Raw genomic sequence first — 23666 nt, forward strand, 5'->3', positions numbered from 1 at the left:
TTCAACACCCCCATTATTACCATCTGTTAATAGACGGCCCTCCACTGATTCCAGTGCAGGTGGAATTTTTTTCTATGGTCCCCACCATTCCTGAGCAACAAGTGCAGTTAGTTATGGCACCTCATATGTTAAATAGGTTTCTACTGTCAAGTGGGTGGCATCAGGTAGGAGGCAGGGCTGGTGATTCTCACACCCCTTTGCCTTCTCCTCTCTGACACCACTCACTTGGCTGTAGAGAGCCTAATTGGTATATCAAGCACCAAAACTAACTGCACCGATCGCTCTGGAGTGGTGGGGGCTAAAGAAAAGTTGCAATTGTGATGGAATTAACGCAGAGGCACCTATTGAGAATGGAAAGAGATGGAGCTCGTGAAAGGTGGAGGGTGGATGCTGTTGTATTGGTGGCTTTACAGAGCACTCCCCATACCCTGTGGTAAATAGTGGTATTGCAGTTAGTGAAATTGTAATAACCTGTGACAGAGAAAACCCTCACAAACTGCAGATCCTTTGGCTTGCCTTGAGCATCGAAACAGCTTTTCCAGGACTTGGGTCCTCCAGTGATCCCAGGATCTGACACAGAAATGGTCTCCTATGGTCTACCAGAGGACAATCCCATTATATTGGTGTGTCCATATGTCTTGTCTATTCCTGTCTTTGTGTTTGTCTGCAGCTGCATTCCCATATACGTCATTGTATCAGCATGTATGTGTATAATTATAGGATTGTGGCTTTATACATGTATCAGTAGTTAGGGGTTTGTGTGTGTGTGTGTGCATGTATGTATATACAAAGGTGTAACGTGAGGGGCTTCAGAGGGGGCAGTTACATCTGAGCCCAGGAGCCTTAACCATAGAGATTGCAGTGGTCACAGCAGCCACTAGTCCCATAAGCCAGTGGGGTCCCAGGTCGTCCTTACCACACTAAATTTGTGTTCTTATAACAACATCCTTGATCAGTGTTTGACTAAGGTTCCTTGGTTCCACCAGACATCATGATAGTCCACCAGCCATCCACACTAAACATGTGCATAGTAGTCTTTGTAGTTCTTATTTTACACATAGGACAGATCAGTAAGATCTAATAGGTTATTTCTGATCATCCCCATAAGACATAACTCTAGTGATAAGTGATCTGCGACAAAGTCATCTCCAAATGGGCTTGTCTTCTGCTGGACTTTGGGAACCATTATTGCATCAGAACCTGGGCCCAGCAGAGAATCCTCTGGCACTATGGTGACATAAACTCTATTCCTGGTCAATAATGCATCTCCTTCATCTGTTGCATTGGTCCATTAGAAGACCCTCTGGTACTATATTGCCACCAACTCTTTCCTGAATACTACATCTTCTTCATGAGTTGCCTTGGTCTATAAAGAGGATCCTCTGGCACTTTGGTGGCACCAACTCCATCCTTGGTCAATAATACTTCTTCTTGATGATTTGCCTTGGTTCAATAGAGGATCTTCTGGCATTATGGTGGCACCAACTCCATCCTCAGTTAATAATATATCTTCATGATGTGTTGTCTTCGTCCTATAGAGGATCCTCTGGTGCTATGGTGGCACCAACTCCATTCTCAGTTAGTAATATATCTTCATGATGTGTTGTCTTCGTCCAATAGAGGATCCTCTGGCGTTATGTCTTCACCAGCTTCATCCTTAGGCAATAATACATCTTCTTGATGTGTTGCCTTGGTCCATTAGATGATCCTCTGGCATTATGGTGGCACCAACTCCGTCCTCGGTCAGTAACCCATCTTGATGTGTTGCCTTTTGCTCCTAAGTCATGAATCATCTTCAGACACAACTGGTCTCAGGAGACATACATAGTCTATATTATTAGATAGCATCCTCTATTCTCCAGAAGAATAAGCAAACATTGGCTTCTAAATAAATGAATCCATTACAAGTGTGAAGAGTGCAGAGACTTCCTCTAACATCTCGTGATTTACTTCCCTCTGAGGACTAGTAGAAGGTTTATTGCCGATGCATGAAGATCTCTCCTTCTTGATGAAATTACATTCTTCGGCAGAGACGAGAATTGAGACATTACATTCAGATCAGGTCTCATCTGCTAACTCTATTTGTGTTCTCCTGGCAGGTGGAACTGACCGGCAATAGTATTTATGAATATATCCATCCTTCAGATCATGATGAGATGACGGCCGTACTGACAGCTCATCAGCCCCTTCACCCGCACTTATTACAAGGTACATTTCTATTACGTGCTGGAACAATGCTCTCATATTACAGTCAGTCTTATTTGTGCGTTGCATATTGGTGTGCTGCGACCGCTCAGCATTGAAACCAGACAGCTCGTTCTGGAGTATTGTATGAGGTGCAAGTATAGGGTCACGCAGCCTCCATTCTTATAACATTGATGTAGACGCTGGAAAGCGATGGGGTGTCTAGTCGACAACTGGCCACAAATGATGTTATGATATTGATCCCAACGTTTTTCATTTCCATGAGGCCGTGCACCTGCGCTGGAATCTAAATTTGAGTGGTCATGTGGGCAATAAAGTGGCGTGGGAGGTGCAAAAATACAAGTCGCAATGATTGTTGTAGTGAAAGTCATTTTGTATTTGTAAGTTATCTGTTCCTTTCTGGGCCTCAGCTGTGTCATGTGACCAGATTGGACTCTCCAACTAACGTGGTATCTTATGTGTGGACAGGAAGTCAGGTTTTATATGGGGATGAAGAGAATCGGACTTCCTGTCTACATATAAGGTGCTGTGTCAAAAGGAAAGTCTTATTGCTGGTCATGTGATGTAGCTGAGGACCAGAACTAACCGATTCCACGTGTACCTTCCTCATGGGTCTGAGATTAAAAATGTCAGTAAATTTATTGCTCAGGTCAAGTAAAGGTGGTTTATGGCCATATAATAAGTCATTCCCATTGGCTTAACACAAAACGGATGCCCCTTAAGAGAGTGGATGGAGCGAGGAGAAAAATCAGTCAAGTTAACCATAGGTTTGGTACCAAAGATGGTGCTGGTGAAGTCAGGACACTTTCAAGTACAAAGGGGCACCAAGGCCGGGGTGCAGTGATACCCACAATAGCTTCTCTGATGAATTTGAGCTCCAGTCTCTCAATGGTGAAGTCTCCATGGTACAGTGACTACTGGGTGGAGAAGTTCTAGGTCAAGAACTGGAGTAGCAAGTAGAAGATCCAATTGTGTAATCCGATCATTGGACATTCCCATGACATAGGGGGTGGGGTTGTGACAACCTCTACTTTTTATGAAAGGAAGAGTTGCCCTCACAATACATAGGTTAAGTCTATCTTCCAGTAGTAGACATGATATGAAGTTTTGGCAGATCTCGGGGACATTTGACCAAAACTGGAGGTAAACCAAGGACAAATAGACAATCCTGCACGTACTTTACCTTTAATTTTAAGTTGGAATTCTATGACTGTAACAAGTCCCTAGCGGTTGCGTCATGGTTTAAGGCTACGTTCCTCATTCCAAGCTCCTTGTACTCATCTCCATTATCCCACATGGATTTTTAAGACGTGCACCTGTGTATTTCCTTGGTCAATGCCATGTTAGATCATTAACCATTTGATTTCTGCAGGGATTAGACACATAAGCCGGCATTGTTGTTTGTAGCTCTGGATTGTCTGCCTGGAATGTCTATCATAGGCCATCGTCTTTATTTCGGAGAGATTTTCTTAGTCAAACAGCTCATTGTAATTCCAAACACAATATGACAACATTTTGGCTGAGGTTCTCGAGCTCTGGATGTGACTTAAAGACAATCTTGGAAAGACCAGCCAACCTATAAAAACACATTGTAAGCAGCAGGCAGCTGTGTAGTACGCGGGGAACCTGCCAAATGTGATAGAAATCTGTACAGAAGCCCTTGTACTTAGCAAACAGATTGATATCTCACCCCTGACAACCAGTTAGTTAGATTTATCTCCTAAATCCTAAATGTCACAACTGCGGCGCCCCCTGATGACCAACATATTCTAGCTAGTACAGAGCTGCCGGGCAGATCATCAGATGGCCTTTGTATGGTCAAATAGTGTATAAGAAAACAGCTGTTAAGGGTACGAAGACATTTACAACCAAATAGGGGCAAACTGTAGCTAAAGACTCAAGGGCCTCAGTGCAAAAGTTAACTTTGGGCCATTCTTGCAACATCTCCTTATGCTCACTAATAATGGGTTATAACATGACCTTTTTGGGTGAATGATCAGACCGAGGCTCTTGGTGGCCCACAGACGCCCAAATGTCTCACCAGCTTTAACAAATGTATGTGATCCAACTGCACTTTTAACACCAGTCCCAATCATATCCCCCCAGCCCTGCAGATAGATAGGTTAGTGTCACCAGAACCAGCATATCTCCCCAGTCCTGCAGATAGATAGGTTACTGTCACCAGACCCTGCATATCACCCCAGCCCTGCAGATAGATAGGTTACTGTCACCAGACCCTGCATATCACCCCAGCCCTGCAGATAGATAGGTTACTGTCACCAGACCCTGCATATCACCCCAGCCCTGCAGATAGATAGGTTAGTGTCACCAGAACCAGCATATCACCCCAGCCCTGCAGATAGATAGGTTAGTGTCACCAGAACCAGCATATCACCCCAGCCCTGCAGATAGATAGGTTAGTGTCACCAGAACCAGCATATCACCCCAGCCCTGCAGATAGATAGGTTAGTGTCACCAGAACCAGCACATCACCCCAGCCCTGCAGATAGATAGGTTAGTGTCACCAGAACCAGCATATCACCCCAGCCCTGCGGATAGATAGGTTAGTGTCACCAGACCCAGCATATCACCCCAGCCCTGCAGATAGATAGGTTAGTGTCATCAATACCAGCATATCACCCCAGCCTGCAGATAGATAGGTTAGTGTCACCAGAACCAGCATATCACCCCAGCCTTGCAGATAGATAGGTTAGTGTCATCAGTACCAGCCTATCACCCCAGCCCTGCAGGTAGATAGGTTAGTGTCACCAGAACCAGCATATCACCCCAGCACTGCAGATAGATAGGTTAGTGTCACCAGAACCAGCACATCACCCCAGCCCTGCAGATAGATAGGTTACTGTCACCAGAACCAGCATATCACCCCAGCCCTGCAGATAGATAGGTTACTGTCACCAGAACCAGTATATCACCCCAGTCCTGTAGATAGATAGGTTACTGTCACCAGAACCAGCATATCACCCCAGTCCTGCAGATAGATAGGTTAGTGTCACCAGACCCAGCATATCACCCCAGTCCTGCAGATAGATAGGTTAGTGTCACCAGAACCAGCATATCACCCCAGCCCTGCAGATAGATAGGTTACTGTCACCAGAACCAGCATATCACCCCAGCCCTGCAGATAGATAGGTTAGTGTCACCAGAACCAGCATATCACCCCAGCCCTGCAGATAGATAGGTTAGTGTCACCAGAACCAGCATATCACCCCAGCCCTGCAGATAGATAGGTTACTGTCACCAGACCCAGCATATCACCCCAGTCCTGCAGATAGATAGGTTACTGTCACCAGATCCAGCATAGCACCCCAGCCCTGCAGATATATAGTTGTTTGGTTTTTATATAGGGGTAATAGTTATTGGCGTCCTAAATACTGTAGTTCTGAATATTACAAAATGGCTCCGTTTATTCCTTACACGGCTACTCCAGGTCACATCATCCTATAAATACAACATTTCCAATCCATCATCTTTACATATTGTATGTGGCAGGACTGAACATTATGAATAGTGTAAACCAAAGGGGACATAAAACATGGGACCAGACGCTGTGAGGCTTTCTGTGTATCAAAGGCCGCAACAATCTCCAAAGGCTTTGGCTCCCCAGATGAAATATTAAAACCAGCTGCTGGTGTTTGCGGACAATGTGATAGAAATTATTTCTGATCTCTCCATCCTCTACCAGCTCAAACATCCAATCCTCTTGTATCACACTCTCCATTCTCCGGCAGACAGACATGTTTTTCCCATAATTTACTCCCACCACATGAAAGAAACAACAAGAAGTCCTTGGTGGTTCCAGTCCTTGTAATGCCGTCTGATATTGGGGGCTCCCGCCTTGCTCTATAGAGACCAAAACTGCTCGTAAAGGGCAACACTACTATTACAGTTATATGGGTGTAATGAGAGAAATTATCACACTTTGACCAATTAAAAATATAACTTGTAATGCCTTTTTCATCATTTAAAAAAAAAAAAAAATTTAATTTATAATTTGATCTTTTTTTTTTACATTGACCCAATTACTCAAACTTGTAGAATTGTACTATTTACTATTTCATTTTATCTTATGTGCATTTTATTTTTAAATTTTTTTTTTAAATTTATTTTATTTTTTTAATCTTTTATTGTCAATAGTTGTTCGGCGATAGGTAAAAAAAATAAAAATGTAAAATTATTTGTTATAACTACTGGTTATATCTGTTATATCCCTTTATAAATTTGTTGGCCTCCCCCACCGTCCTATCCATTATGCATTGTTGCCCATAAAGCCATTATAAGTTGTTTTTGTTTTTTGTTTTTTTAATTTATAAGTTTAGCTCTTTTTTTTTTCATTACTTTATGTTCCATTTACATAAAGAAAAAAAATTAATTGTATTGTATGCGTTTTTATTTTATTTTTTAATCTTTATTTTTTATTGACAAGTTATTGGATGACAAATACAAAAATAATTATGCTCGAGTATAAGCCGAATTTTTCGGCACAGTTTTTGTGCTGAAAAGCCCCCTCGGCTTATACTCGAGTCAGCAAAAAAAAAATAAAAATAAAAATATATATATATTTTTTTTTTAGGAATGGGGGGTCTATGACCAGCAGCAATATCAATGTATAGAATATCCCATAAAATAGTGGGAAAAGAAGCTTTAAAAAAAAAATTAAAAAAATTTAAAGTTCTAAATCCCTCCTTTCCCTAGAATAGACACGAAAATAGAAAATGACTGTGACACACAAACACATTAGGTATCCCTGTGTCTGACAGTGCCTGATCTACTGAATATAGGGGATCTGCAGTGCTCCTGTTCCATCGGGAAGGGGTTAATAGGAGCACTGCAGATCCCCTATAGTCAGCCTGACTGAATTCCAAGTGGGGGAAAAAAAGCAGTCCTCAAGCTCAGGGAAGGGGCAGACAGACAACCAAAACACCCCCTCCCCTTTCCCAGCACCAGCAACTACTGCACCCAAAAACTCTGACCATTTTAATTTTTTAAATTTTTCCAGTAGCTGCTGCATTTCTCCCCTAGGCTTATACTCGAGTCAATAAGTTTTCCCATTTTTTTGTGTTAAAATTAGGGGACTCGGCTTATATTCAGGTCGGCTTATACTCGAGTATATACAGTATTCATCTACCCTACAAATTTGGTTACACCTGTTTTCCTTTTTTCATGTTTTGTTTTTTTTTTTAATTTATAGATTTATTTTTTATTCACATTGCTTTATGACCCATTCACACAAACTTATGAATTAGAATTTTTTACTTCCATGTGTTTTCAGGTTATTTTATTTGCATATTATCTTTTATCTTTTTTTGTTACTTTTTTTTAATCTTTTTCATTTGATTGTCAGAATTGGTGGACAGTTGGTATAAAAATTATTATTATTCATCTGCTGTAAAGCTTGTGTTGCCCTGTCTACTTTACAGACCCGATACTGTCATCTGAAACCTTCTTATAGTATGTTAATAGATTATATCTCTATACAGAATACATATAATGCTCTCATACGGTGCCCATATAACTCATATAAAAAACATACGGTGCCCATATAAAAAAGCTTCTCTCCATTGTCCTACTTATTATGCTTACTTATATAGCGCCATCATATTCCGCAGCGCATTAGAGTCACTGATCCATATAAGGCTCACAATCTACATTCCCTATCAGTATGTCTTTGGTGTGTGGGAGGAAACCGGAGCACCCGGAGGAAACCCACACAAACACGGGGAGAACATACTAACTCCTTGCAGATGTTGTCCTGGGCAGGATTTGAACCCAGGACTCCAGCGCTGCAAGGCTGCAGTGCTAACCACTGAGTTAGGACTCTGCTGTCCTAACAATTCCATCATATAAAGCAGTCTTTCTCAAAGTGGGCGATAACGCCCCCTTGTGGGCGCTGGAGGCCTATAGGGGGGCAGTAAAGGGAACAGAGAAGATTGGGGGGCATTGAAGTGGTTTAGGGGGGGCGATGGCTAATTTAAAGGGGTGGTATCATAACAATGATTCTAGCTATACTGCTTGTTAATGTGGATTTAAGACTTTTCCTAAATACACTGCTTCAGCAAAACTGCTTTGTTTGTCCACTATCTTACTTTATTCACTTCATTATGGACACTAGCACCTGGCCCCCTGCTCATTGCTGAGGGAGCCACATGACGTAGCTCCCTGCTGTGTGGGGGGAGAGAGGGGGGGGGGCTGAGTGTACGGAGCCAGCCTGTGTCTGCACCACACATACTCATCACCTAGCTCCCTGCTGTGAGATAGAGGGGGTGGGGGGGTGGAATAAGTGCTGCTTTCTTATATAAAGCAGTCTAAATCCTACTGGGCTAAAGGACCTGGTCTCTCTGTTCACTAGGATAAAGCTTTATTATATAGAGCAGGCTGCTAGTGGGCAGAGGAGCCAGGTCCTTTAGGAAACTCCGTACAAGGTAAATCCAAGTCTACAGGACCTTTTGAAGACATCACAGGCCCTTCAGTCATACCATAGGATCACGCTATGTGGTGGGCGGAGCTACACGCTAATTTGGGGGCGGGGCTAATTGACGCAAGCAAACAGGAAGAAAGAAGATTTTTAGGCAGCTTAGAAGGCAGATCAAGCTTCATGAGGCTACCCCTTTAAAATTGTTTTTTTGCTTTTAACACAAACTTTACCGCTCTTTTACGCTTAACGTGCGTTTCCTCGTTTAACGCCATCTAGGGGACTAGACAGTAACTATTTCCTGTCCAAAAGTTGTCAAACTGTACCATAGATGGCGGTAAGCTCCAATGCGAAGCGAGAAGTTTCTAGTCCATTCTCGAAAGTACTAGGCCCGCCCACTGCCTCATATAAAAGCGCACACGCCATCATGTCACAGCCAGTCATGTCATTCGACGATATTACGAAAACAAGTGAATTTAGCGACTAGGTAAAGTGCTGTACGTGCGGTGGTGAATACTGTGAGTGATGTCATTAGCAAGTTTTTAATACTCGATTCTTTACATTACCCTCATCAGAAAGTCTTATTTTCACATGACACACATAATTTAATTATTAACATAATGACTGCGATTGTGATTCTTAAGATGTAGTACAGTAAAAAAAATTGGGGGGGGGGGGGCGCTAGAAAATAATTAATTCTCGAAGTGGGCGGTAGACAAAATACGTTTGAGAACCTCTGATATAAAGCCTAAATAACAAAGACGCTGAGTCCAGATTGAGCTATGGCAGCAAAATGGGACCTGCTTTGCTCTGAGGTTGCCCCTAGGCCTACCACTGGTGCAGATCCGCTTATGGACTAATAACTACTGTAAAAATAATAAGTAAGCTTAAATTGGTTGTCCAGGCTAAAAATAAAAAATTAGGGGGGAGGAAAAAATAAAAAAAAACCTCACTTGTCCCTGGTGATGCCGTGCCCCCCAGCACAGTCCGGTCCTGCTGCTCAGTTGTCTTCTTTTGCTGAAAGTCCTCGCGGGCTGTGGCGTCCCGTGTCCCTCACGTGACTTCCGAGGCAAATCAGTGGCCTAAAGGAAGGGATCCAGGAATGTCACAGGTAGTGACATCCCATATCTTCTCTGATTTTGCTGAGTGGCCTCAGCGATCACGTGCGGCAAGAACCTCCGCTGGAAGGAAACACCAGTTCTGCAGGATGGGACAGTGCAGAGAGACAGCAGTGACATGGGAATATGTTTTTTTGTTTTTTTGTTTTTTTCACCTCCCCCAGCCTAATTAAATTAAATTTAAAAAAAAATATTCTGACACCCCCAGTAAGTGTAAAAACTTTGGCCCGAATGTTTTATTAAGGTTATGACTAGATATGGGTGAACATTGAAAGATATTTTTATTGCGAATATTTGCATGGTTTGCGCATCAGTTTCATTTCTGGTCAGAACCAGAAGTGGAGGTGGAACAGTCTTATCTTCCCTCTGTGGGCTCCTTTGTGGTGTCCATTGCTCCATCAGGGTGTCTCATCTAGCCATCTGGGTGACATCAGAGCCCCAAGGGAATTCTGGGGTTTATGATTGGTCCTAAGTGGTCACGTGGGGTTTGTCGACGTCATGACATCATAAGTGATATGGGAATTCAGTACATACTCTTAGATTGACAACTCTCTCAGCAGTCCGGAAGGTCTCCCTTTTTTCAAAGGCTCTTTCCAGGAGAGTTACCAAGTTCAGCTGGGGATAGGCCACTATTTAGGGGCTCCTGGTGCTCCACTGATTGGGCACGTGGCTCAAAATAATGTACATAGCATTGTACACTCTTTGACTGTTCATGAAAGATATTAAGCCAGTCGTATAGACATGAGCAGTGATGTAACCATTATCCCGCTCGTTGGCGCTAATCGTTCATATTACATTAAGTCACCGCAGAATATTTGTTAAAGGGATTGCTAAGAATTTCCAGAAGTGGCAGAATACGCTCATTGCAGTTCATGTTTCCCGCTGTGTAATATCATAATGTAACAGGAGTCTGGTGGGGGTGATATTCCACACCACATTCTGCTGCCCTACATCCCCCCGGCCATATTCCTCCTGGATGATGAATATTTGTACAGACAACGGCGACTCTTGGAAACAATATGGTATTAGCTATACAGCCGTGCGGTTTGTGTAGAAATCTCCGCTTAATCCCCCATGATCATAATACGAGGTAGAACACGAGATATAGTTGTACAAGGAGTAAATCTTGTTACTGCGCAAAGTGCGAGCGTAGAGTTGGCAAATCTCAGTTCACACTTGCACCCAGGAAAAAAAAATAAAAAATTCAATATGGAAACAAAAATATTTTTCCCTACTGGAAAAGTAGCAATAAATATCGCTAGTGTGTAGGTAAAGCATATCTGTTCTCACGACTTTCTTAGTACTTTGTAGTCTACTTTATCTTCTTCACCTTCTAATTCTCCTTTAGGTCCTCTGTAATTGTTCAGAAACCTCCTCAATGGCCCAAAAATTCCATCTGGTCTGAAACAGGAATAGGAGGGAGAGGAGGGGGATGCAGCTGCAGCTCCACATTTAGTGAAACAACATGGGGGAGACATCTGCGGGGACAGGGAGCCATCTATCTCTCAGCAATTATTAGTAGTGTGCTTATGTCTTAGGGGTGTAACTATGTCTTAGGCCTGGTTCTCATCTGCGTTCGGTATTCCGTTCAAGGAGTCCACATGGGGACTCCCCAAACAGAATGCCGAACGCATTGGCAAGTGGTGAGCTTATGATACCACACGGACTCCATAGACTATAATGGGGTCTGTGTGTTGTCCGCACGGTGTCCACATGAACTACTTTTCTGTATGCATGACTTGTGCGGACTTCACACAGAAAGCACACGGACCCCATTATAGTCTGTGGGGTCCATGTGCTTTCAGTACACACCGCTTGGAAATGCATTCGGTATTCCTTTTGGGGGTCCCCATGTGGAATGGAGTGGAATACCGAACGCAGATGTGAACCAGGCCTTAGTAATTATTAGGAGTGTGCCTATGTCTTAGTAATTATTAGGAGTGTGCCTATGTCTTAGTAATTATTAGGGGTGTGCCTATGTCTTAGTAAGTATTAGGGGTGTGCCTATGTCTTAGTAATTATTAGGAGTGTGCCTATGTCTTAGTAATTATTAGGGGTGTGCCTATGTCTTAGTAATTATTAGGGGCGTGTCTATATCTTAGTAATTATTAGGGGTGTGCCAATGTCTTAGTAATTATTAGGGGCGTGTCTATATCTTAGTAATTATTAGGGGTGTGACAATGTCTTAGTAATTATTAGGAGTGTGCCTATGTCTTAGTAATTATTAGGGGTGTGCCAATGTCTTAGTAATTATTAGGGGTGTGCCAATGTCTTAGTAATTATTAGGAGTGTGCCTATGTCTTAGTAATTATTAGGGGTGTGCCTATGTCTTAGTAATTATTAGGGGTGTGCCAATGTCTTAGTAATTATTAGGAGTGTGCCTATGTCTTAGTAATTATTAGGGGTGTGCCTATGTCTTAGTAATTATTAGGGATGTGCCTATGTCTTAGTAATTATTAGGGGTGTGCCAATGTCTTAGTAAGTATTAGGGGTGTGCCAATGTCTTAGTAATTATTAGGGGTGTGCCAATGTCTTAGTAATTATTAGGGGTGTGCCAATGTCTTAGTAATTATTAGGAGTGTGCCTATGTCTTAGTAATTATTAGGGGTGTGCCTATGTCTTAGTAATTATTAGGGGTGTGCCTATGTCTTAGTAATTATTAGGGATGTGCCTATGTCTTAGTAATTATTAGGGGTGTGCCAATGTCTTAGTAATTATTAGGGATGTGCCTATGTCTTAGTAATTATTAGGGGCGTGTCTATCTTTGGCCAAGTCTAAGGACTGTGTCTATCTCAAGCCTATAGGAACCGCTATATCTAAAAGTATCGACAATGTTTCTATCTCTGTCTAAGATTTGTGTGTGACCACAGGGGTTAAGCTTGTAGCGGTTCCTGTAAAACTATGTATTATAAGGGCCAGGAATGGGCAGAATCTCTTATAAATATTCATTTTTCCTCGATTTGTACAAACCTGCCTAATAGATGAGGATGTTGCTACTGTTAGAGGATATAACCCATAGAATATGACAACACTTATATCTTATTACTTAACAATGATTTGTGCAAAAATGTTACAAAGAAGAAAGAAATATTTCCTTGTCATAGAAAGAACCTAAAACAAGGATTTATTACACATGAGCCGCAGTGTGAGCTTCTCTGAATCCCCAAGATATTCTCTTCTAATGAGGGAGAAGCCGGTAAAGCTTGGGAGAAATTATGTAGAAAATGACTATTATTACTATATTAACCTCTCTAGTGAGGAATATTGGATGTGACATGGTAAATGGATACCCCGTTATTTACTGAGAGCCTGCAATTACATCAATTATTCCTAATCCCAAAACCTAAAACCCCCTGAAGCCTTGTATAGCTCGTACACCTAACTACAAATTGGTGTCTACACATATGAGAATACGGTGATAACCTCGCAGCTTAAAGGCTGTGAACACCGTTTTTAGATTTTCCCCTAAAAATTATTTTTGTCATTGTGTTTTATTAAACATTTTCACCTCTGCAGCTTCTATGCGTCACAGTACATTGCAAGCTGCAGAATGCCTTCTCTCCATCTCGGCTACTTTCTCTGCTCTTCTGATCAAACTTCTAAGCTGATTCATGGTCAGATCAAAGATCAAAAAGGTGCAGTGATGTATAACAGTCTGATGGAGGCCACAAGGACACTCTGTAGCCTGACGGTAGCCTGTCACTGGAGCCCAGTATATCAACCCTATATAGATAGGTATATTACTCTAGCCATACAGATAGATAAGTTAGGGTCACCAGAGTCATTTAATGTTTTCCTATTGTTAATCGCTGCCGAGATATCAGTTTTTGGTCAATATATGCAAATGAGATATTTAGAGCAACAAGGGCAGTGCCATTGCTCCAAGTAGGTACGCATACCTATGTGCCGCTCTCTGTCACTCACTGTGATTGCCTATGCCAGGCTTTGTATACCTAAGCCCTGAATTCTGTCTCACATGCCATTTTCTTGGTGCATCCACAGTAATGCTGTGATTCTTGCCTAGCCCAAGGTTCATGTGCTGCGCATGCACCAAGAATATGACCTACAGCCAATGAGCGTGACAGAACTCAGGGTCAGGTGAGATTGGGTATACACTACTTGGCCCTGTCAATGAGAGGAAGGAGGGAGGGTAGTACAAGGTGGTGGGAGACTGACCTCTTTGGAGCAATTCGGCAATGCCCTAGAGCTCATTTACATATTGACAAAAACACTGTTTGATTCAGGTGACTCTAACCTATCTATCTTTGATGTCTGGTTTATATGCTGGTTCTGGGTAAAAGCTGGGAATCTGTTCCTTTTGGAATAGAAATACTAATTTGCCAATTAAATCCGCATCATGATTAATTAGACTTTTTAACTGAGTCATGCATGATGTTAAGGAGGCTGCCCTCTAGAGGGCGGTGTACAGAGTGCACTGTTCTCCTAATTACATCCTGGAGAATAGATTTGCATATTTTTTACCCAGAATCCCTAGCGGAGCAGGAATGACTTGTAAGTCTCCGTACTGCCTATGTAGGCACACACTCTCCCTGATGTGTACGATTATCCCCTGATGCTGGTGAGAGACTTCATGTAACCTGTATAGCAGGAACTTTCCTGGTGTACACAGTACATAGACCCTGACTGTTCACTTCTATTCTACTCTACACTAGGCGGTTCTATTTCAGTTTCTTCTACAACAAAGCTCAGTTACTATTCCATGAAGCTGCTGACATGTCTTCCTCGCCTCAGACTACTAGCATCCCCATCATCACCAATAATGTATCAGCCTTTCTAATCTTATCTAATTCTTCCTATTAGCAAGACTTCTCACGTGCTGCACCTATTCTCTGGAATGCTCTGCCTTAGATCATCATTCCTTCACTTATTTCCTGACCACTACACTTTTATGTGCATTTGTCTTGATCTTACGTTATTTACTTGCAGTTCTGTTCTTCTTGCAGAATATGAAATAGAACGCTCATTTTTTCTACGAATGAAATGTGTTTTGGCAAAAAGAAATGCAGGGCTCACATGTAGCGGATACAAGGTAAGTGCAATTACTATGGAGACCTGTAGGTGTATGCACGCATATACACACACAGTGAAAGAACCACGCATGTCGAGTTCTACATTGCACTATTCCTCTGTAATTCTTCCTGGAAATTTATAAATAAATTGATAACCGAGCGATGTCATCATTTCCCTTGGCAAGGAGGTTTGTCCCTACACACTGCCAGCTCTTATTGGACATGGGGGCACAACTGCCATGAGGTGACCTGAGGATGTTGCCTCATGCGGTGCCTACTGGTAAACTGAGCACTTTGGCCAACCTAAATGGCCTAACGTGAAGGTGCACTCAGGATTTTTAATGCTTATTATGTGAAGCTAGGAATATTTAAACTCAGATTTATATTTGGCTGGGGGAGCATTAAACAACAGAGAGGCTAGATTCACCCCCGATTGAATGGTAACACCCATTTTTCAGTTTTCAGTAATAAATGTTCAGAAGGAATAACAGAGGAACAGTACAATGCAGAGTTATAAAAGAAGACGTTCAGAATGATTTCAAGGGGGATTACAAGTGTTCACTACAATGGACTTGTCAAGAGAGTTGCCTCTTTAACTAAGCTAGAGTCTTTCCTATCACCTTGGGCAGGCCTAGATCAGTGACCCACCTACTACAGGCCTATCTACTGAAAATACTGCAGTAAGACAAGTTTGTATGCTTACGTCGGCTTTCATAGCAGTGAATGGAAGAGGAAAGTTCCCTTTAACCTTAAAGGGGATGTGCAGGATTAGAAAATATGCCTGCTATCTTCATCTCAGAGAGTAACCTCATGTCCATTGGTCACGTTCCAATGCTACAGCTCAGTCCTATGAAAATGAACGGAATTGAGCTGAAGCCTGGCTATGCGACCAATGGTTGTGATGTCACTTCTTGAGAAGGGGAAATCCGCCATGTTTTCAAATCCTACACGACTGTACACCTGGATTACTGTATTGTATTAACTATGCAGAGTTTAGTTCTCTCTCCTAAGCTCAACTGTTTGTGGACTAGATGTCTCCTGTTTTTAGGACAGGAAGTACCAGTCTGATAGCTACTTCCTGTCGGCCATATTGCCCCGTATGGACCCAATATCTATTTTATCCATTCATTCATTGCCTTCTCTATCTCAGCTCTCTATGGCAGTCACAGTAAATCTCACCGTGAGTGACCAGAAGTCTATTTTAGCGTCACGGATGTAGAGGAAGTAGCCAACTTCTACTCCTATTTGGCCCTGATACAAAATACCCATTTAGTTCTATGTCCCGATGCACAGACTGTGTTTGGAGATGTGTATAATTCTTGTATGTGACATGTTAGGATAACACGGGGTACACTGGATATCATATACATGTGTGTGGTTGATTTGTTTAGTGTATATGTGATATGTTTTATCTTTACATGACAGGTGATTCACTGCAGTGGGTATCTGAAAATAAGGCAGTATATGCTGGACATTTCTTTATATGACTCCTGCTATCAAATTGTAGGGCTAGTGGCTGTGGGTCAGTCCTTACCCCCGAGCGCCATCACGGAGATCAAACTCCACAGTAACATGTTTATGTTCAGAGCAAGTCTGGACCTCAAACTCATTTTCCTGGACTCGAGGTAAGTGGCCACGTAACGCTGGTATTTGCTAACATATAGGAAAGGGTAACTACACTTTTGGACAATATTTTGTATCACTGATACATTTTGAATTATACTTTATTTAGAAATGTTGTCTCCTTTGTGTGAAGTCCTGTATTTTTCACTCTTCCCCTTGCTTCCCTATTGAGATCTGTCCCTGCCTCTCCTTGTATACGGTGTATGGGCTGTGTGACAGGAAGAGAGAATGAGGGTCGGGGAGGGTCAAATGGCTATATCTCAGGTATTAAAGAACGTAGAAACTTGCTCTTGGTGTCATATGAAAGAGGAGATTCTTAGGATGTATTTCTATATTCTATAGTCCTTGTGATTTCCAGAGATATCACTGGTCGAAAACACAGTCAGGATTGGAATATTTATATTCTATTTTAGACAGTTGCATATAAGGGACCGCTCTCAATAGAGAAGCAAGGGAAAGAGTGAAAAGTGCAGGATTTCACACAAAGGAGACAAAATCTCCTTACATCTTAATAAAGTATATTACAGAATGTATGGATGACACAAATACTGCAGGAAAATCAAAAGTTGTCATAAAGTTTAGTTACACTTTAAAGGGATTCTACCATTGAAATGAATTTATTTGGCAATCACACGTCGGAATAGCCTTTAGAAAGGCTATTCGTCTCTTCAGGGCCGGCGTCAGCGCACGGCATAGTCGGGCAAATGCCGGGGCCCACAGAGCCTCTGGGGGCCCCCCGGCACTTGCCCGCCCCAGCACTTGCCTGTCCCGATTTCAGCTCATCGGCGCCCGACGGACGCCGATGAGCTGAATACATAGACGATTAAAGCAGGAGCTGTGTGTGAGATCAGCTCCTACTTTAAAGCCGCGACCCGGCTTGCGTGTGTAGGCGCGATGACGTCATCGCATCGCGCCTACACACGCAAGCCCGGCCGCGGCTTTAAAGCAGGAGCTGCTCTCACAGCTCCTGCTGTAATCGCCTATGTGAATGGAGTGAGAGCGGAGAGAGCAGCGTCGGGGGAGCGATGGAAGGTGAGTGTGAGTGTAAGTGTTTGTTTTGTATTATATTAAGGTGGAACATAATGAAGGGGGCCCATGAAACTGGGGGGCAAATGAAGGGGAGGGAACGGCATGACACTGGGGAAGATGAAGGGGGTGGGGAGAGAACGGCATGAAACTGGGGACAGAGATGGAGGGGGCCCAATGAAACTGGGGGGACAAATGAAGGGGAGGGGGGAATGGCATGACACTGGGGACAGAGATGGAGGGGGCCCAATGAAACTGGGGGGGGCAAATGAAGGGGAGGGGGGGACGGCATGACACTGGGGAAGATGAAGGGGGTGGGGAGAGAACAGCATGAAACTGGGGACAGAGATGGAGAGGGCCCAATGAAACTGGGGGGCAAATGAAGGGGAGGGGGGGAACGGCATGACACTGGGGCAGATGGGGGGGTGGAACAGCATGACACTGGGGCAGAGATGGGGGACATGAAACTGTGGGCAGATGAAGGGGGAGAACGTGATGAAACGGGACAGAGGTGGAGGGGGGGACATGAAACTGGGGGCAGAGGAAGGGTGTATATGAAACTGGGGGAGAGATGGAGGGGGGGCATATAATTTACGGGTGACTATAGGAGGATTATACTGTGTGGGAGCACATGATAAATGAATGAGTGGGCGAAGTCAACATAAAAGTGGGTGGAGCCAAATTAGCCGCGGCGCGCAGAGCCGCACATTTTTCCCCTCTTTCTATTCTTTAAAAGTTGGGAGGTATGGCGTTGGTGACGCCACACTCCTGCGTGACGTCACTTGCTTCATCTGCAACGCACAGTGTCTCGACTCCCCCACCTCCTTTACAAGGGGGCCCACTGAGGCTCTGTCGCCCAAGGGCCCATAAAAACCTGGAGCCGGCCCTGCGTCTCTTACCTTTAGATGTGATCTCCACCGCACCGTTCCTTAGAAATACCGGTTTTTACCGGTATGCAAGTTAGTTCTCTCGCAGCGATGAGGGCGGGCCCCAGTGCTGAAAATGCAATGGGGGCATCCCCACTGCTGTTCGAGAACACGCTCCAGCAACACCTCTATCTTCGGCTGGATCCTCCCCTTCTCTGTCGTCTTCCTCCTGTGTCACCTCCGACGCCTGCGCAGTTGGCTCTGCCAGTGAGACACTAGTAGAGCCAACTGTGCATGCCGGCCGGTGGCCATTTTGGGAGGCCGCTCTTGCTCTTGTAGTTCAATGCAGGAGCAGCCTCCCAAAAATGGCCGCCGGCCGGCATGCGCACTCGGCTCTGCTGGTGTCTCACTGGCAGAGCCAACTGCGCAGACGTCGGAGGTGACGCAGGAGGAAGATGAAAGAGAAGGGAGGGATCCGGCCGAAGATAGAGGCGTCACAAGATCGTATTCTCGGGCAGCAGTGGGGATGCCCCCATCACATTTTCCGCACTGGGGCCCGCCCCCATCGCTGCGAGAGAAATAATTTGCATACCGGTAAAAAACGGTATTTCTAAGGAACAGCGCAACGGAGACCACGTCTAAAGGTAAGAGACGAATAGCCTTTCTAAAGGCTATTCCAACGTGTGATCGCCAAAAAAATTCATTTCAATGGTAGAATCCCTTTAAGTGTACCCTCAAATTTACTGTCATATTAGTCAATGACCATTTGTTTCTAGGTTTTACTTGGGCCCTTATGGCATTGATATACATAGTTTGTGTATGGCAGTATGTACAACGGCTAATTGTATAATATAGTCTAATGTCTGGAGTGTCTTCCTCAAGGAGCAAAAGCATGTAATTCTGTATACGGTACCGCCATATGTGTGTATACCATCAGATGCATTCAATGGTGTTGTATCTGCAGCAATGGGCACCATGTACATAATGTAGCCTTTTATGCTGTATAATGTTTACATAATCCTATATCATAATTATAATCAAGGCTCGGGTCACAAAAACTGGGCTCCAATATCCCCAAATTCAGTGGTGGTGAAACATTCTGCATCATTGGGACAATTGCCAATTGCTATACTCTCTGCTAGTCCAATAAAGATTGAATGGATCGTCAGCAAACATGCTCGACCATCACTCTATACAGTAGGGGAAATTGAGATCAATCAGGCATTTTACCTTTCCTTTGGATAACTTTTGATTCTGATCCCCCCCCCCTTCCTCCTTCAAAATCCAAAATGGTGGCCTAGTGCCATGTTATGGACTTGGACCTGTAACTATAGGGGTTGTAGTTGTGATCTGGCCCATAAGTTAAGGGGCCCCACAGGTCACCCTCAACACACTAAGGCAGCATAAACTTCTTCTATCTCCTTTCTGATCTCTGTTGATAACTGGTCATCTGTGCATTGTAAATGTATTCCTCCTGCCCTCTGGTGCACTGGAAGCTGAAGATGTATGATGCACAGTCTTCCACTGTCAGAAAGGAGAACATGATGAAGATGTATGATGCACAGTCTTCCACTGTCAGAAAGGAGAACATGATGAAGATGTATGATGCACAGTCTTCCACTGTCAGAAAGGAGAACATTACAATTTTAATTGCAAAAAAGTAGCAATTGTTACGAATATGGTCAAAGTATGATTCCTTGGGGGGCTGTGGCACAAAAGGGGGTTGGTTATTATGTCGGGACCACTGATAGTGGTTGGGAACGAGGGGAAGCTTGTGTGTATAGACATGGTATGGCAAAGTCATCATGGCGGTCTGGGTCAGATAGAGAAGAAAAGGGAAATGTAAATGCTGCCCGAAGGTATGGATAGGAGCAGCTGATGGGCATGAGAAGGGGTTGCACAGGGGGGTTTTGTGCCAGGGCCCATGAACCTGCCTGCAATATGACTTGGCATTGGCTGCTGAAATCTTCCTCCACGGTTTATAATCGCCATGATGAAGATGAAATGGAACAGTTTTCTTTGCCAGATTTCACAATGTTTTGATAAAAGCCGAGGCGACCGGTGTTATTACTAAATCCCTTCTCGCCCTCCCTCCTAATAACACAAATAAAAATTCAATACATGTAATCAGTTTTTGGCACCAAAAGGTTTCCAAAAATATCAAAATTTCTAAACTTTGGAACAATAAAAGTCAATGATGTTGTATTTTGTGGAACATCCAAGACGTGTTTGATCCAACATGTCCAGATGCTGCAATGTTTGAGTATTAATGTAATGATAAGCTTGTTATTGTATAAAGCTCAGTCCCCCCCTTTTCTGTGCAGAGTAGCTGAATTAACCGGTTATGAACCTCAAGACCTCATAGAGAAAACCCTTTACCACCACGTCCATGGCTGCGATGTGTTCCACCTGAGATACGCTCACCACCTCTGTAAGTTTCAGATGTTCTTCTTATTATTACTAACCATTACCATTGACCTCCACCTAGGAATGATGAACTGCCCATAGTATAGGTCATCCATATCAGATCGGTGAGGGGTCTGAGACGCAGCACCCCCACCGATTGGCAATTTGAAGATGTTGCAGCTCTCAGCCTTCACGTCCATGACATGTGGCTTGTCTGCAGCTTAAAGGGGTTTTCTAGGACTTGTATAATGATGACTTCTCCTGAGGTCCGAACCACCATATCACTCCAGTCCTGCAGATAGATAGATTAGTGTCACAAGGGCTGGGATCATATGCTGGTTCTGGTTCCATCAAAAATGGAAAAAAAATATAAAACATAAAGTACAACTTAATTTATCGCTTTAACTGTTTCTATTTCTTAACTTCAGATTTTCTAGGTAATTGTATACATTCTTATTATCTTCTGATGCTCCAAGAATTATCTGAAATTTGTCAACTTTCCCTTTGGTTCTAGTGCTGGTAAAAGGCCAGGTCACCACCAAATATTACCGGTTGCTTTCCAAACATGGAGGATGGGTCTGGGTCCAGAGTTACGCAACAATCGTCCACAACAGCCGCTCCTCTAGGCCTCATTGCATTGTTAGTGTGAACTACGTCCTCACGTAAGTATCTAGAAGCCCCTGATACTGCTGGGCCTCCAGTGTCGGACTGGCCCACAAAAGGACCAAGGGATCCAGGCTCTAACATAATAATGGGCCAGCAGAAGACAACCAAATTTGAAGGGTACTATGGTATTTATCCTGTACCACTCTGAGCCTCTATTTCTATGTGTTGGGGAATACAATCCATCTTATGAGGTAATAACAGTGGCGTAACTACCGCCATAGCAGCGGAGGCAGCTGCCACAGGGCCCGGGGCATTAGGGGCCCAGTGACAGCCGCTACCGCTGCTATCATTATACTCGGGGGTCTTTTCTGACCTCCGAGTATAATGATTGGTTGACCGGGAGAGGTAAGAAACATAAAAAACATGTTACTTACCTCTCCACGATCCTGCCAGGCCTCATTCCTGACGTCTCTGACGTCACATGAACTCGGCCTGCATCCCGGGTCGTGACGTCCAACATCATTGAACAAGGACAGCAGCGCAGAAGGCAGCAGAGAAGACCACGTAGGAGCCGGGGGACAGGTAAGTAACAGTAGTTTTTTATGTTTTTATTCTCTGATTATTATACTCTGGAGTCTGAAAAAAAAAAAAGTAGGACATAGTACTGTGTGCAGGGGCAACTATGGGGCATAATACTGTGTGCAGGGGCAACTATGGGGCATAATACTGTGTGCAGGGGCAACTATGGTACATAATACTGTGTGCAGGGGCAACTATGGTACATAATACTGTGTGCAGGAGCAACTATGGTACATAATACTGTGTACAGGGGCCACTATGGGGCACAATACTGTGTGCAGGGGCCACTATGGGACATAATACTGTGTGCAGGGGCCACTATGGGGGATAATACTGTGTGCAGGGGCCACTAAGGGACATAATACTGTGTGCAGGAGCCACTATTGGGGCATAATAGAACGCACAGAAATGTGTAGGAGGGGGTCGGTCGAGGTCGTCGGTGTCGGGGGGGGGGGGGGTGGCCCCATGTCAAAAGTTCGCCACGGGGCCCCGCCATACCTAGTTACACCACTGGGTAATAATGTGGAGCTCCTGGACATTAATGGTATATTTTTTTATCAGGATCCTCCTCTACATTGTGCAGTGTCTGACTGAGGTTCCTTAGCCCCACCAGATAAAATGAATGTGAGACCAAGCCCTGCAAAATAGACCATAGTTCCCTTCAAATTTGGGTGTCTTCTACTGGTCCATTGGAGAATCCTCTGGTTCTTTGGTAGATAAGTAAATCACTGATCATGTGCCGTCTTTGTAACTTTGTGTGCCACGTATTGTAAAGGGTTATTCCCACTTAGGACTTTTACGCCATGTCCACATCATATCTATCTTTGGGACCCACAACCACGTGAAGAACCCAATATCTTTGCGACGCAATTTGTAAGGTCGTATGATGGATCCATGACAATCTAGGGATTAAAAAAACCATAACGGTAATAAAGGAATTATCAAAGTAGAAAAAGAATTCCAAAAAGTTCAGTTCTGAAAGTGTTTAGAAAATGTGTGCACAGCGGAGCGAAACGCGCCGTATCATGTAAACACTGCAATCAATCGGTAATTGCCAAATCAGACACTTGCCGTGTAATTGAGATGATGTGCAAACAGATGACGCAATAGAAACTCCCTGCCCCAAGACCAAGTATTAATGCAAAACATCCTACCAAGTAGACCCTGGCGAGAGAGCTGCAAACTCTGCTACATAACTAAGAGAGACGATAGGGTCGTGTAGAACAACCGGCAAGCAGCAACGTATGGGAAAAGTGATATTGTTCATACAAAGCCCATATGGGTGACCCCTTTTGTGACTCCGAGTTGGAAAAAAGTTGAGCAGAGGTCAACTCAAAATTGCGGAACAGCACACTTGGGGTCACAATATAAGGGGTTAAGTACACGTTATCCTACTCTTTCTTTTACAAAGTTCCATCACCGTAATGCGTGACAAGACATTGCCGTTAAATTCTCACCAAATTTTCTATGTATATAAAACCAAAAACTTTGATTTCCGTTTCGTCACACAGACCAAAAACCGATGGACTGAATTTTTTTGTAGACCGATACAGGAATGACGTTATCTTTTCTTTCTTGTTCCTTTTGTGCAGAGACATAGAATATAAGGAGCTGCAGTTGTCCTTGGAGCAGGTGACTGTTTCCAAAGCCACATTTCCCTGTCGGAGTTCCATGACTACCTCACAAGAGGCAAGGAAGCCCACCAAGCTGAAAGCTGCGAAAGTCAAGACAAAGCAGACACGATCCACCCCCTACCCACAGGTAATGATGATCCGCA

At 43.7% G+C, this 23666-nt stretch overlaps 1 protein-coding gene across 1 annotated transcript in view; it reads left to right on the forward strand.

Annotated features, from left to right (window-relative positions):
• Nucleotides 1-23666, forward strand: part of SIM2 (SIM bHLH transcription factor 2) — a 64694-nt gene that overhangs the window by 36701 nt on the left and 4327 nt on the right. Inside the window, exons 4-9 of the mRNA XM_075263472.1 lie at nucleotides 2100-2208; nucleotides 14718-14803; nucleotides 16209-16408; nucleotides 20623-20729; nucleotides 21219-21366; nucleotides 23482-23650. Coding sequence (XP_075119573.1) covers nucleotides 2100-2208; nucleotides 14718-14803; nucleotides 16209-16408; nucleotides 20623-20729; nucleotides 21219-21366; nucleotides 23482-23650 — 819 coding nt within the window. The remainder of the gene's footprint in view (nucleotides 1-2099; nucleotides 2209-14717; nucleotides 14804-16208; nucleotides 16409-20622; nucleotides 20730-21218; nucleotides 21367-23481; nucleotides 23651-23666) is intronic.

The sequence above is a fragment of the Leptodactylus fuscus genome, chromosome 2 (genome assembly GCF_031893055.1).
Source record: "Leptodactylus fuscus isolate aLepFus1 chromosome 2, aLepFus1.hap2, whole genome shotgun sequence".
Classification (NCBI taxonomy): Eukaryota; Metazoa; Chordata; class Amphibia; order Anura; family Leptodactylidae; genus Leptodactylus; species Leptodactylus fuscus.